General features: G+C 59.7%; 1 protein-coding gene across 1 annotated transcript in view; it reads right to left on the bottom strand.

Moving 5' to 3' along the window:
• The window catches only part of Ppp2r2c (protein phosphatase 2 regulatory subunit Bgamma), a 98,808-nt gene that overhangs the window by 15,243 nt on the left and 68,755 nt on the right, over positions 1 to 14,810 (bottom strand). The window contains exon 5 of the mRNA XM_076863820.2: positions 11,468 to 11,645. Within this exon, the coding sequence (XP_076719935.1) occupies positions 11,468 to 11,645 (178 nt within the window). The remainder of the gene's footprint in view (positions 1 to 11,467; positions 11,646 to 14,810) is intronic.

Below are 14,810 nucleotides of genomic sequence, written 5' to 3'. Positions count from 1 at the left end.
GAGAGTGTGAGAGTCATCTTATTTGGAAAGGGGTGTGGGGAGCCATTCTCACACGTGACTGGGCCACTCCCGGTTTGGGTCTGAGGCGCTCTGGCTAAACTGTGTCGGAGCTTTCCCGGCCCTCTCCTGGTGCAAGAGCCTGTCCATGTGGGGGTGTGACTGACCACTGACCCCGGGGCCAATCACTGACCCTGACCTTGGAATGCGGCCCCCTTCAACCTTCATTGGATGGAATTCTCCCCTGAATTTCTTGTTCCCCAATAAAAGGCTACTCCCTGGCGTGCTCCCTCTCTCTCTCTCTCTCTCTCCTGCTAGCCCTGAGTAATCCTTGCTGCCCTACCGGGTGGTTCAAGGTGGGAACCAGAGGGGGGAGCCGTCTCGGACCTGGTCATAGAAAAAGGTAACTGAGTCTGTGTGTTTTATTTCGATCTCACTAGCTAACTTTTATGCCAAGAACCTCATTAATGAAACCAGTGCGCTGGCCGCATGGTGGAAAGGGGGTCTTTGCAGATGTAATTCAAGATCTCGAGATGAGATCACCTTGGATTATCCAGGTGGGCCCTAAATCCAACACGAGCGTCCTCATGAGACACAGAGGACAGTCACCAGAGGGGAAGGCCCTGCCAAGATGAGCCAGGGTCCAGGGATGCAGCTCCAAGGATGACTGACAGCTGCCAGGAGCTGGGAGAGACGGAGGACGGGTGTCGCGCGCAGCCCTGGGAGGGTGGGTGCACCCCCTGCCCCCAGGATGAGGCCTCGTCACCTGCAGGTTGGTGGCTATGTGGGTGCCCTGGCTGTTCAGCCCAGCCTGTGGACCCTAAGCTGCAGCTAAGAGAATCAGTGAAGCTCAGAAATGGGGTGCACTCCACCCAAGAGTGAAGTTCCTGGCTCTCCTGCAAGGACACGGGGCACCTGGTCACACGGCCTTCTACGGGTTTGCAGAGGCCTTTATAGAAGCACTCTGTCTCCTGCTGTCAGGGGCTCTGCATTATCAGAAGACGCAGCCAGGGTCACACCAGCATGGAGGGCATCATGAGGGCTGGTGACATGTGGGAGAGGGGTCCCCACATCCCTAGCTCTCAGTCCTCTAGCCTTGGCACACTCTCCACGGGTGAATCTGCCAACAGTCAGTGGGGCGAGGCCATGAGAGGGGGAAAGCTTCCCGGTTGGTTCTGGTGAAGAGCTAAGTGAGGACAGTGAGGACGTCACCCGTGCAGGCCAGGGCAGTGCGGCCATTCCAGTCACGCCCAGCGGGCCTTGGCAGAGATGCCAGGAGGGCTAGCCTGGAGACACAGCGAGCGAACGCCACCCACGGGAGTAGAGAAGCTGCAGCCCTGCAGGAAGGGCTGCCCTCTCCCATCCACCCAGCAGGAGATGGAGGCTCTGGGAGGGCAGCACCACGCCTAGGACCATGCGTGAGGCAGAGGCAGGGCTAGCCGGGCCGGGCTGGCCTGGAGCAGGCGCAGGTCCGCCCCGTGGCAGCCCTCCCTGTGGTCGGTGCCCCAGGGCCCTGATCCTGGGTCTCCCTGGATTGGCTGGGGCCCTCAGCAAGGCAGGACCGAGTGCAGACACACGTAGGATGGGAGGGAAGCTGTGGCCTCTGGCTCCACTGATCAAGGGAGCAACGCGTGGCCATCCAGGTGCCTTGGCAGGAACCTGCTCTGCCGCCGTGGACAGCAGCACGCAAGGCCTGCTCTCAGCACCGGAGACTGTTACCATGGCAACCAAGCAGCTGCAGGGAGGGAAGGAGCCTCCTGGCCAGGGCCAGGCCACAGAAAGCCTCCCCCGCTGGCCTATCAGGGACACTGGGAGCGCAGGAGACAGTCCTGGGAAAACTGCTTTCCTCAGCAAATCTCCAAAAGATGGCCTGGCCTCAAACGTGCGCTGAGCACTCAGGCCACCTCACGTCCACCCTGCCGGGCTCCCGCTGCAACAGCAAAATGCCACAGACAGCGGCTTGGACGGCAGACGCTTGGCTCTCCTAGTCAAGGAGCCCAGAAGCTCAAGCCCAAGGTGCAGCTGGGCTGGTCCTTCCAAGGCCCGTCTCCTGGGCATTAAGGTGCCCATCTCCCTGCACTGTGCTCTCACATCCCGGTGCCCGTGTGTCCCGATTTCTTGTTTTTAGAAAGACACCAGCAGTACTGGGGAGGGCCCACTCCACCCCATGGTCTGACCTTCACCCAGTCACTCCCTAAAGGCCTAGTCCCCAAACAGTCTCACCCTAAGGTCCTGGGCTGCGATTGGTGTTTGCCTGGTGTGTAACAGCCTCAGAGTCAGAGTCCAGAAACCACCCAACAGCTGTGCGGCCTCTCAGAAGCCCAGCCTCTCTGCACCGGCCTCTTGTCCCTGGGCGGGGTGACAATGGCTCTGGCAGGGCTGTAATGAGGTCTCATGAGACGACACACATGGGAAGGTTTGCACTTGGCTAAAGTTAAACCAGAATCGCGACCCAGAGTCCTTTACTCCCTCTGGGGACAAACAGAAACAAAACAAAAACTAAGTCGCAAAGAGTCCTCCAACCCGGGAGGATCTGGGTGGGCGCAGAGCTGGACCCCTGGGTTCTAAGAGCTGGGAGGGCAAGCCCATGCTGGGCCCAGCAGGCCTCTGTCCAGAGGAGAGAAGAGGGTGATGGGGGAATCTGGGCAAGGGGGCAGCTTAGCAGATGCCCAGGGTGAGGGAGGGTGGGGTACAAGGTGGCCCTGGAGCAAGGCTGGGGGTGGCAGGATCCATCACAAGAGCACAGGCTGGGGGCCTGGGCTCCGGCCTGGGGTCACTGGGACTTCAGTGGGTAGCCTGAGATACCCCAAGGCCTGTCAGGAGGGATGGGACTCAGGACAGGGCCACTGGTCCCTTCTCCCAAGTCCTCACCCTCAGCCACATGCTTCACAAAGCCTCTCCTCTGTCCTGGGTGGCACATTCTCCTTAGGAGCCAAAGCAGGAGCCAGGAGACACTGCCCCAGCTGCAGAGTTGGACGGGCAGCTGGAGGGACCTGGGGCCCTGAGAGGCCTTGGCAGGCGCCCACCTCTCTGAGCTCAGCTCCACCTCTGCCAAGTTGGGGGGAAGGTCACGCCCCTCTGACTCGCTGTCAGAGGTCACTGGATGGAGCTGCACGAGCTGTGCTCAGCCTCTGAGTCACCCCAGTGGCCGCCATGGGGTGATGTCATTGTGAAGGAGAGGCCAAGTGGCATGACAGCTGGGTCTAGGGCTCCACGTGCAGGCAGCCCCAGGTGAGCCCCTGCCATCTCCCCACAGTGACTCCGGACACACCCGTGTGCTCAGCCACAGAGCTGCTGGGAGATTGCCTAAGGCACCAGGTGCCCTGTGCTCAGAACACCAAGCTCAGGGCTGACAGAGGGCGGGTCAGGGGGTCAGCACCACGGACAGCGGCACCGAGCGGAAGCCCTGGGCCTCTCAGGGCCCCAGCACAGGGTGCCATCACGGTGTGCCATCAGCTGCCTGTCTGGGAAGAAGGGAGGCAGGTTTCGCAGTGTTTGTCGACATGGGTAGTGGACACAGTCACCATGGCCCAGCTCATACCGAAGCCACGTCCCTGGACACAGAGGGAGGAGGGGGACCACGGCTCCTGCAAGCAGGCAGGGGCCAGGTCGGCTGAGAGACAACTTCAGGTGCCAGTCCAACCCCACCCCACACAAGGGGACATGGGCCCAGTGGGGAGGTGACCTTCCAGGCCACCGGGCGGCAGATTCAGCAAGGCTGAGTCCAGGGGCCAGGGGCAGGTGGGACGGAGCCAGGGAGTGGTGGGCCAGCACCGGGGGACTCTGAGCCGGAGGAAGGGGCAGAGCTCAGTCAACGCTGCTAAAAGTCTCTGGAGGGCTCCCAACAGTGAGCTCTGACTCTCAGTTTTTAACTGCCACCCCCGTCACTGCTGTAGGAGACACGGGAAGCACAGCTAATGACAGCATCGACGCCGGCGTCAATGAGCGCCAGGCTATTAGAGAGACCCATGGGCCACATCCCAACACCCCGTCCAGGACGGCAGCAACAGGGGGTTGTCTTCTGGGCTCAGGGGTCCATGTGGACGGTCAGACCACGGAGGCATCACAAAGAGGGGCTGAGGCTGAACCTCAGTGGGTCCTAAACTGAGAAGAGAGGCCACTAGGTCCGGCCAAGGTGAGGGCCAGCAGTGGCCTGGACGTAGTCAGAGGGAGAGGCAGCTGGGCTCTGCAGCACTCCAAAGCCAGGGCAACAGCCTCACCAGGGCTTGCCTAGTCTGTCTTCCTACTCAACTATAAACCCCTCAAGGGCAGTACTGGGGGCCCCACTCAAAAGACGTCTTTGTGCAAGTCATGAAAAGATACCTTTTCTAAACAGATTTTTTTTTTTTAATTTTCTTCCCCAGATGCCTGGCTTGGATTTCTGCCCTCACTCACCACCTCCTTTTTTGCAGTAGACAACCTATAGGAATGTACTTGAAAGCCTTGGCAGAAGCCCTGCCTGTATCCCTGGCACCTAGTACAGTACTCAGAAAGGAGCAGCCAAGCTGGAACAAGCACCCGGGGTGCAGATGCATGGCCTCTACTGCATACCATCAGCTCTCCTATCCAACAGCGGTGGAGAGAGCCCTTCTGAATGGGTGTGCCGTGGCTGCCTTCTCTTCCTGGCACTGTGGGCAGGATGAAAAGGTGCCCACAAGGGACCCGACAGTGCGCTGCAGACTGGTGAGGGCCATTCTGCCCTCAAGACCCCTGGCAGGCATCCCCCGTTGGACGGAGAACATCAAGGCCCTGGCTGAGTGGCTGGCCAGGTGGGGAGCAGAGGGGCAGGTTGGAGCGCCGGCATCCTTGACCCAGCACAGGGCCTGGCACAGCGGAGGGTCCTTCCTTTGTTCCCTGCGCAGAAAGATGGTGAAGCCTGCAGACCTGTGTGCGCTGACCCGGGTCCTGAACCTCCCACCGCTCAGCTCCCTGCCAGGCTGTGGGAACCCGCTCCATGAATGAGAATCAGGAATCTGTTCCCGACGGAGGCTGGCGCAGCCTTCCAGTGTGAGGAATTGCTCAGGGGAGAAAAAATCAATTGAACCGTCTTCAAAACCCTCCGGGTGCTAAAAATAAAGCAGAGGTCCTCAGCTGCGGCCTCCGGGGCCATTTGTTATCTCTGAGGTGCTCGAACTCTAGAAGAATTGCCCAGTGCCGTCAGCCGTCTCAAGACATTGGTATTAAAGGGCGCGGGGGGCTGTTTCACCAGAGGCTGGCTGACACCCTGACCAGCAGAGACGAGGAGGCTTTATGAGGCCCGGCCTTAAATACGGAAGGGCTACTGTTCAGGGGGGACACACCCCAGCAGGTTGCTGGCCTGGTCAGTTACCAGGCCCCTTGTGTGAATGAGTGCTCCAACCCTCAGGAGAGGGAAAGTTCCCCACGTTGCCTTTGTGGAAGTTGATGGTCCAGGAGGGCCAGCAGTGGGCCTGAGGCTGGGCCTGCCAGGCCCCAGGGCCCAGGCTGCTCCTCGGGCTCTCGGTGCCTGGGTCTGAGCCCCCTGGAGCTCCCATTGATGAGAGGTGGTGATGTCCTTAGGTTCTGTGGGGATGGTGAGCTTCTCACTCCAAGCCCAGCCTGACCACCTACAGCCATGCAGAAGCACCTACTGTGTGCAGCCCCACAGGAGTGCAGGGATTGTGCTCAACTGGGCTCCTGATCCCAACCTTCTGCCAGAAATGGGGGAGGCGGTCATATTCCCAGAAAACCCAGTGCAGCTGGAGAGAGGCCAGGAGCCTGGCCAGCATGAGAGGGCACATAGCAAGGACAGGCAGACGATGGCAGAGTGACAGGGTTGGGCGCAGATGCTTGGAGCAAGTGGAAGTCAGCTGGGCTCTGAGAGGGAGATGGGCTGGTCAGGGGGGTCAGCAGTACACAGCCCATGCTGACCAGAAGAGGAGAGAGGGCAAGTCTGATGTACCAGAATGCGAGAGGCGAGGCCATGGGCCTGGTCACCAGAGAGCTGGCTGTGGCTGAGGGGGCCCAGGGCCCCTCATGGCTGTGCAGATGGACAGGCTGCCATGGCCTGGGGTGGGATGGAGAGGCTTGGCCTGCTTTCCACCTCGAGGGGGGTGGGACAGGGAGCTTTCTGTGAGCTCTGGGGCCGGCTGGGCCACGTGTGCGCCAGGCAGCAGGGGAGGTGGGGAGATGGACTGTTTGGACACGAGGAGATGGGGATGAACAGGGGACTTCCAGGGGACTGCGAGGACTGCACAGAGCCCTCAGGACAAGCAGGCTCCTGGGCAAGGGTCGCAGACCAGGCCTGCCCTTCACTCTGCCCCAGGCCCCAGCCCTGGCTTCTCTTCTCAGGACCAGTCAGGACTGTCGTCACCCAGCATCCAGAACCCGCCAGGTGGGCTCTGCCCAAGGGCATCACAGTCGCTGGCAGCAGCTTCCCAGCTGGATGCAGTCGCCCCTGCCCTCTGGGCTCCTCCCACATGCCTCCTCGTCCACAGGACGCGCCGCTCCTCACCACCAGAGCTGCAGCAGCACCTGCGACCCAGGCCACGGCACCTTCCCTGCTGAGGGAGGCCGGCTCTCCGGGACCTGAGCAGGGTCTCTCAGCTCTGGGTGCCTGTCACTCCATGGCCAAGCACCAGCAGGCCACGGGAAGGGAACTGTGGCTGCCTGGAGGAGGACTCTGGCCAGGGGAGGCCCCCACGAGTCTCTGCAGACCACACTCCACGCTGTCCACACGCCCGCGTTCTGCCGGCCAGGCTGCCTGGAGCCCGGCAGTCAGTGTTTTCACCTCCTCTGTTGCTAAGAGCCAGAGCACCTGTATTTTCATCAGCTGACAATTTTCAAAAAGTTAGAGGCTACACCAGGTTTTACAGAGCTATATGGCAGAATATGCAGCCAGGGAGGTCCCCGGGCTCCCAGGGGACCAGTAATCCAGCAACACTGCCCCATTTCATGATCCCTGGCCTGGCTCAGGTTCCAGCAACTAATCATCCTTCTCCCCCTGCACCCCACCAGCTCCAGGGCTGCCCTTTCCCTGGGCAAAACCACGACTGACTCACTATGCCCCTCCCCGGCACCCAGCATGGCTGGGAAGGTGCTCACTGCTGTGCCAGCTGGGCACATCGGTCACCAGCTCCCACACTGGACACCTCACTAATAGACCATCACCCATCCACTCCTGGAGGGCAGGATCCTCTCCACCCCCAGCATCAAGCACGGTTCTGTCACACAGAGGTGCTCAATAAATACCTGCTGGTAGGTGGCATTCCCTGCAGCATGCAGAGAGCACCATCTGTGTGCTCACAGTGTGGCAGGAGCCCAGGCTGACTGCAGTGCCCAGAGAGAACACCACAGCTCTTCGGAGGATCAACCCTCTCCCAACTAACCATTCTAATGTCCTGGGGTCACTTGGGTCCCAAACCTGTGAAGCCTACATTCTTACTGTCTCGGAACCTCACCTGCCCATGGCCACACCCAGCTGTCCCCTCTCCCCTGCATCTCCTTGCTGGTCTTGGCTCCCAGGCTGTGTGTGCAGTCCCACCCACCACCACACACAGCCTCACGGCCCCTGCAAACCTGGCTGGTGTTGTTCCCCAGCTTCCAGTGTGCCCACAGCTTCTCAGACCTGAAGCCGTGGAGGCAGACAGCGGCTGCGTGTCACAGGTTCACGTGCCGTCACCCTGCACGTCCCCAGGCTCTGAATCCACAGACTCAACCATGTGCCATGGAAAATACTCAAAAGAAAGTTGCATCCACTGAACACGTGGGTTATTTTTCCCGGTCATTGTTCCCTGCACGACACAGTGTCACGACGCTTTCCACAGCACTGTCAGTGCTAGCGGCCTAGAGACGGTGTGAAGCACACAGCAAGATGTGCAGAGGCTATATGCAAACACCATGCCACTGTATACCAGGGCCACTGTATACTCGGCCTTTCTGACACCAGCATCCCGGGGGCAGGGTTTGGGACCCCATGATGAAGAGGGGGACTTCTGGTCCCTGCTCTCTGTCTCTGCCACTCCAGCACCTGCCTCTCTCCTTCCACCAGGAGAACCAGCCACAGGCCCGACATTTATGGAGTGCGGAGCAGCCCCGCGGCCCACAGCCCCCGTGGGTGTTGTTTAGCTGAAGTCGGGAATTATTAAAACTGAACTGAACTTACAACGTGGCTCCTCAGTTTCCTGGTCACACTGAGTACTCGACAGGCACAGGTGGCTGCAGCTGGCCCCCTGAGTGCAGACAGAGCTCCCCCAGGCGGGGCGAGGATGGCTCCATCTCCGTTGTTTCAAGTGCAGATGTTAATGAATGACTTCACAGCACTGACCCTGTCCTTCCTATTTACGGCATGCGACGTACCACGAATATTTTATTTTCATTTACAACATGAAGCTAATTTCCTCTCAAAAAAATAGTCATTTAGGCAAAACTAAAGAAAACTGACTTAAAAGAAAATTAATAAAACTTAGAAAAAATGGGAAGAATAAATGAACAGGCGGCTGCAGACACAGTAGGTACCCAAGGGGCCTATGAGTGACGCAGATCAGGAGAGGCACGCCCCACAGCCTGGCTGGCCTGCCCGACTGCTGTGGGGCCACCTCTGCCCTGCTCCCCGTCAAGCCCCTCACCCACAGTCACGCTCCTGCCTCCTCCTTGTGGCCACGGCCGCTGTGCAGACCCAGGTTCCAGCAAGGAAGACCCCTTTCACTCCTCCCCTGAGCCCGCAGGCCCTCCAGGGAAGGGCTGCACCTCTCCACTCCTCCCCGGGTCCCAGGGCCTAGCAGGGTCCTGGACAGGACATCCCTGGGAGCCCTGAGAAGCCAACAGCAGAGGGGAGCAGCGCAGCACAATCCCGCCCGGGCTGCAGAGCCTCCGGGAGCAAGGGCATCACCAACGCCCCACTGCACCCCGGGGATCAGCCCATCCCCCCGAGGCCCATGCCAGGAGGAAGTCGGGGTTCAAGGAGGGTGGCTGCCACTGTCCTGGTCTGCAGTGGGCAGCTCAGGGCAAGGCAGACAGCACTGGGCCAGGCCACGGAGGCTGAGCACAAGTCCAGCTCAGCCCTGCAAGCTGGGGACTTGAGCCATCCCAGGCTCCCCCTGCAGCCACGTCCTCACCTGTGAATGGGCTGGTGGTAACATTGCCACTGTCCTCAGCTCTGCCATGAGCACCCAGTGATGGAGGGGCTCTCTGTGAGCTGTGGAGCACTGCCAGGAAGCCCTCTGAGTCTCACCAACCCCATTTGCAAACCTGGAGTGTTTGTATTCAATTCTCCTTGCTTTTTTTCTTTCTTTCTTTTTAAAAATGTTTTTACCAGTCCATTATAGTGTTTTTTAAAAAAAAATTGTGGGGTTCACTTTGACATATCCATGAATGCATACAACAAAATGTGCTCCACTTCAACAACTGGTACCTCCCCTCCTCCCTCACCTTGAGCCCTTCCTTCTATTAATCCATTATTTTAATTGGCACTTTATAGTTATACATAAGAGTGCAATCCATCCCACCTCATAGACATGCGCATGGCATCATTTGGTCAGTTACACTGGGATGTCAGTCAGTAGTTCCAGACTTGGCAGTGGACAGCGGTCCTGGTCTTCCAGGACTGACCCCTCCCACACCTAGACACTGGGCTGGGCAGAGATAGAGGTCTCCAGCACCAGGGGGCCATGTGAGTCTAGTCTGGCCAATCAGAGCATGGCATTTACCCTCCCTCAACAGTGATTGGTTCGGAGAGAGCCAGGCCCAATCAGAACCAATAGGGTGCCATCTAAGGTGCTCCTGAGAGAGTTTGAGAGCTGGTCTCTTTTCTCCTGGACTTTCACTCTGGCACTCACATGGAGCCTGAGACCGGAGACAATGAGCAGAGAGCCGCCCCTAACACCGCTGGAGCCCCAAATCCACCAGTGTGGAAGCTCTTTGTGTTACATTGGTCAGTAAAGGCCATGCTCACACCAGCTGGAGTGAGGCGTCCTGACCCGGCAACAGCAAGTCCCACCAACCAATGCTGTGAGCACCAGGGACGGCAGGCCTGCTGGGATTCAGCCTGGTGGAGCATCTGGGCAGCCCAACCCTCCATCCAGCCAGATCTGGGCTTTCACCCCTCCCAATGTCCCAGGCCCAGTACTTCCTGGAGTCCTCCCGACCACCCACCCCCACCTCCACCCTCCATGCTGGAGAGCAGGAGCAAGGAGGCAGATGCTCCCAATACCATGGAGCTGACTGTGTGCTGGGCCCAGCCTGAGGGGCTCACAGACTGTATGTTGTGGTCCTGTGAGGAGGGACCACAGAGGGGCTTGAGGCTCACACGGTCCCCACGTGTGGCCAAGCCTCCTGCTGGGCCCAGGGCCCCTCAGAGGCTTTGCTTAGAGCTGCTCCCAATTATCTTCCTGCTGGACGAGTCTCCCTGCCCAGAAGCCATTGTTACTCTCTGTCCTTCCTCTTACCCCCAGCCTGCTCCCTCCTGCTCCCCCTCTCCCCGCTGGCCAGTCCTGGTGTCTGCTGGAGGAACACTGTCCAGCCAGGCTCACAGTCCTGAGGGAGCTCAGCCGTCTGGACCCTGGGGGCCAGCACTGACAGGCACTTGGAGACTCAGTTGCACGAAGGTCCCAGGGTGCCCTCTCCCATCACCCCCAGGTGGCCACTCCCACAGAGGGCAGTCAGAGTGGAGGCTGGGTGAAGAATCTGAGCTGCAGGGCCTGGGTTTGCTGTCGGCTCAGAGCAAGTGAACCTGGGCTCTGTGACTCAGTTCTCTTGTCTGGAAAGGGGCTGGTGACCATGCTGGTGACCATGCCTGCCTCCCGGGGCTGCCATGAGGATGACCTGAGTGAAAATCCACGCAGCATGGGAGGCCAAGCCTGTGGGCAGCACCTCACTGGGGCAGCATCACGAATGTTCTGCAGCACAGTGACATCCCAGCAGCCTGCCTGCCCTGTCCACCACCATCCCCGGGGCCAAACCTCACCCCTCCCCAGGCTGACATTCATGGATCAAGGGTCCTTCCCCTACCAGGCAATGTGAGCCAGTCATCTCTCTTGACCTTCACCTGCTCTGACACAGGACCACTGAGCAGAGGTTCTCCTCGCCCCCACTCCAGCTGAGCTTCTGCTCCCGGGTTGTCCCTCTAAGCCCTAGAAAGGCCCCAGTTCTGCCCATCATCCATGGATACAGCCTGCCTCAGGCCCCAAGAGGAGTCTGCAGGAGCTTCCAGGAGGGTCAGGCGTCCTCCTCCAGGACAGATGAACCCTGGGCCCTTTGCCCTCTTTGCTGTCCCAGAGAGGCCCCAGGAGGATGGGATGCTGGCCACTCTAGGGGAGGGGAGAGGTCAGATGTGATCCTCAGTGGCCATGACTTTAAGGCTTTCATTGAGTCTACCTGGGCTCATTCTGGGCTCATGCACACTGAACCAGAGGTGCCTCCATGAAGAAGTTAGGCAAAGCGGAGGCCCCCAAGCCTGTCTGTGGCCAAGCCAGCACCCCTGAAGCCACCCCCATGGGGCCCCTGTCAAGGATACTGAAGCTCCTGTCGGTGATGGCCAGGTGCCAGAGGTTGATGCGTAGGTCATCCGCGGACATGTACGTCTCACAGTCGCTGTTGACAGAGATGGAGTTGATGTGGTAGGTGTGGCCATTGGCGAAGATCCTGCGTGGGCTCACCTCCACCATTAGGTCCATGGGCTTCAGCACAGGCACCTGCAGGGCAGGATGGGGATCAGAGGGGCAGCAGGGAGCAGGTGAGAGTGGCATGGCAGGGCACACGATCTTAACAAGAGGCCACAGCACTCGAGGGGCCACCATCCTGATGCTGCACTGTCTGAAATGAGCAGTGACAGATGGGAAGGTCCCTCATCTGCCCAGCCCTGCAGGAGAGGCTTCCTCCTTTACATAGGCTCCTGGGATGGGTTCCAAGCCCTGGCCTGAATGCACTGTGTCTACGTAGCTGAAGAACCCCTCTGCATCCGACTTTCCCATCTCTAAAATGGCATGGAAGATAGCATGGCAGACCAGGCCACTGTCCACCAAACTGCTCTACTTCCTGCAATAACATCACTGGGAAGTTTCTGCCTACCAGGGGACTACATTTTCCAGCTGCCTTTGCAACCAAGTGTGGCCACGTGACTGATCCTGACCAATGAGATGTCAGCAAAGTGATGCCTGTGCTCCTGGGCAGGTGGTTAAGCAAGGGTGTGCCTTCTGGCCTGGCAGTGAGGACTCACGCCTTGGGGGCTGAAAGAGGCTGCAGGATAGCCACACACCATCAAGGTGCCTGCACACTGGACCTCCTCACAGCAAGGAACACAGTTCCCTGTCCAACCCTGGAACACTGGGGCTCTCTGTTACAGCACTGGAGCCTGACTCATCCAAACCTGCCTCCACGTCAGAGTCCCTACAGTGGCCCTGGCCTCAGTCTGTGCCTTGTGCCTAGAAGGCTCACCCGCTTTGGACTCCTAGTCAACCCTGCTTCTTCCCGCAAGACCAGAGTCACACTTCTGAGGCTGAGCCTGCCCTCCAGGAATGTCCCTGTCCCTCATGTCCCCAGCTCACTGCCCACAGTGGGGGGCACTGCAGTGCATCTTGGGTGCAGCTCTGTTCAACTATGAGGTCTTCAAAGGTGGCCGGACAGTCAGCTATGAGCTATCCCAAGGCCTGGCCTAGGCTGGTAAAGGGAAACTGACCCCACCCTGCTCAGGCTGCCAAGACCCCTGGAGTTCCCACAGTCTAGGGCAGCTTGAGGTTGTTGTCTGCTCTCCTCTTTCCCCGGGGAATTGGGGACCAGTCAGGGTGTGATGTGACCGTCTCTTGTTTGTGTCTGGTGCTGGGTCCAGGCCCAACACAAGAGGCCCTCTGGGGAGTGAGTGAGTGGGTGGGTGGGTAAATGAATGAGTGAATGATAGGCTATGTTCCTGAGCTCCCAGGGACCCTGGGGGGGAGAAGGGACAGACAATATTGGAGTGAGTGACAAGCACCGGGCTCCTTTGATACACATGCAGCTTTGCAGTCCCAGGGGCTGTGTGAGCATCAGGTGTGAGGGTAAAGGCTCTCCCAGCCTGTATGTCACCGTCACGGTCCTCATGGCGGTGACTCTAAATCTGGGAAAACTTTGGGGGCAGGGAGTGAGTCTTAGCTGGGACTTGCTTTGGGGCTCAGGACCTGCCCAGCATGTTGGCTCCTCCAACAGGACTCACAGGTGGGCAGGAAGCCACGGGGCTGAGCGGCTGAGGGACACGGGAAGGGGGAGGTAAGGAAGAGGCAAGTTCAGTCCCGCCTCCAAGGCTCTGATCCCGGGGCCACTGCCCTGCCTGGACGCCAGGCCAGTGAGACGCGACCCTCCTGCTTCCTTCTGGACGTCACCCAGAAGCTTTTCTGGGCAGGGGGCATCATCCCCCATTGTGTGGACACCAGGTAGCTGCCCCCGGGCTTCCTCAGGATCTCTGTGCCATGTGCCAGTCACAGAGGCCCGCGTGTCTGAACGACCCGATGACCGCTCTCCGTCTCTCCAGACCCCCGGTGCGGGGCGGGCGAGCACCTGCTAGGCCTCTCCAGGACGGGGTGCGGGAGGCCGGGCGGCAGGCCCTCCACCAACCAGCTGTAGGTGAGTGTGTCTGGGAGCCCGCGGGCCCGACACCAGGCCTCACATTAGGAGGCTTCTGGGTGGAAACGAGAGCCCTGAGTCACGGAGGAACCAAGGGAGATGGGATTCCAGGCCATGGGGAGCTGCTGGGCCCCGGGGCTCGCCCTGCTCATTCACCAGCATCTCAGGTCACTCCTCTGAGCAGCACTTGACCCAAGGCCTGCATTTACTGAGGCTTCCCAGTGCCCAGAGCAGAGCAGGGGACAGAGGTGTGTCGAATGGATAGAAGTGAATCCGCTGGGTGAGCATCGATTTCATCAGTGGACGGTTCTGGAAGCCAGGGACCGACAAGGGGGCTCTGCTCCCCCTGCCCTGCTTCAGGAGGAAAGGGACCGTTAGTCTTGTCAGCATGGCGTTGCTAACCACCCTGTGGCTCTGCTGGGAGCAGGGACTTCGCTTCGTGGAGGACCAGGAGGCTGGCTCTGGACAGCCTTCCAGGCTTGGGTCCCGGCTGTCCGCCTGCTTGTCTGTGAGATGGGACGGTGGGAACAGAGCCAGCCTAAAGGATCTGGTGAGGGCTGAGTGAGCGCTTGTGACAGCCCCGTGGTGACAGTGCTTGGGAGACAGGCTCACTACTGAAGCGTTTGTTCTTGCTGCAGATGAGGACTTCGAAGCTGGGGGAGGCTTGGTGCCTCCTCCCAGGTCACGCTGCCAGGCAGTGGCAGAGGTGGGGTGGGAACCCTCCTGTGGCTCATGCCTTCCATGCCTCCCTAACTTCCTGCTGAGGAGAGGAGACCTTTTGCCTTTCAATCATCCTGGACCAGCCTGTGCCTTGGAGTGGCTCTGCCTGGCCTCCTGGGTGACAAGTGCCGCCTGGCCAGCTGGGCCTTGTAAGTGCTGGGGCTCGGCTCGCCCCAGCTTCCCTGTGCGCCGTGGCGGAGGCTTGGGGGCAGGGCTCAGCTGACAGGTCCTCTGCTCTGCTTCCTCCAGCTGAGAGCCTGGGCGCGAATGCTGCCCCTCCAGGGTCGCAGTGCCCCTCACCTCCCAAGGCAAGCTCTGGGGGCTCCTCCTCCGTCCAGATGAAAAGCACTTTGCAGACCCACGTCCGACACCTCATGCAAACCTGACCTCCAGGAGGAGGGTCCTCTCCTGGTGAGGAACTGAGGCATGGGGCAGGGAGCTGGCCATGGCCACCCAACAAGGAAGCAGTCTGGGATGTGACCCTGGCCCTGGCTCAAACCTCAGAGGCCCTTCAAGTCCAAGAATTCTCATGGCTTAAAAGAGGA

The sequence above is a fragment of the Callospermophilus lateralis genome, chromosome 8, assembly GCF_048772815.1.
Source record: "Callospermophilus lateralis isolate mCalLat2 chromosome 8, mCalLat2.hap1, whole genome shotgun sequence".
In the NCBI taxonomy this organism is placed as follows: domain Eukaryota; kingdom Metazoa; phylum Chordata; class Mammalia; order Rodentia; family Sciuridae; genus Callospermophilus; species Callospermophilus lateralis.
The sequence above is the reverse complement of the archived record's forward strand: the minus strand, read 5'-3'. Positions and strand labels throughout refer to the sequence as shown.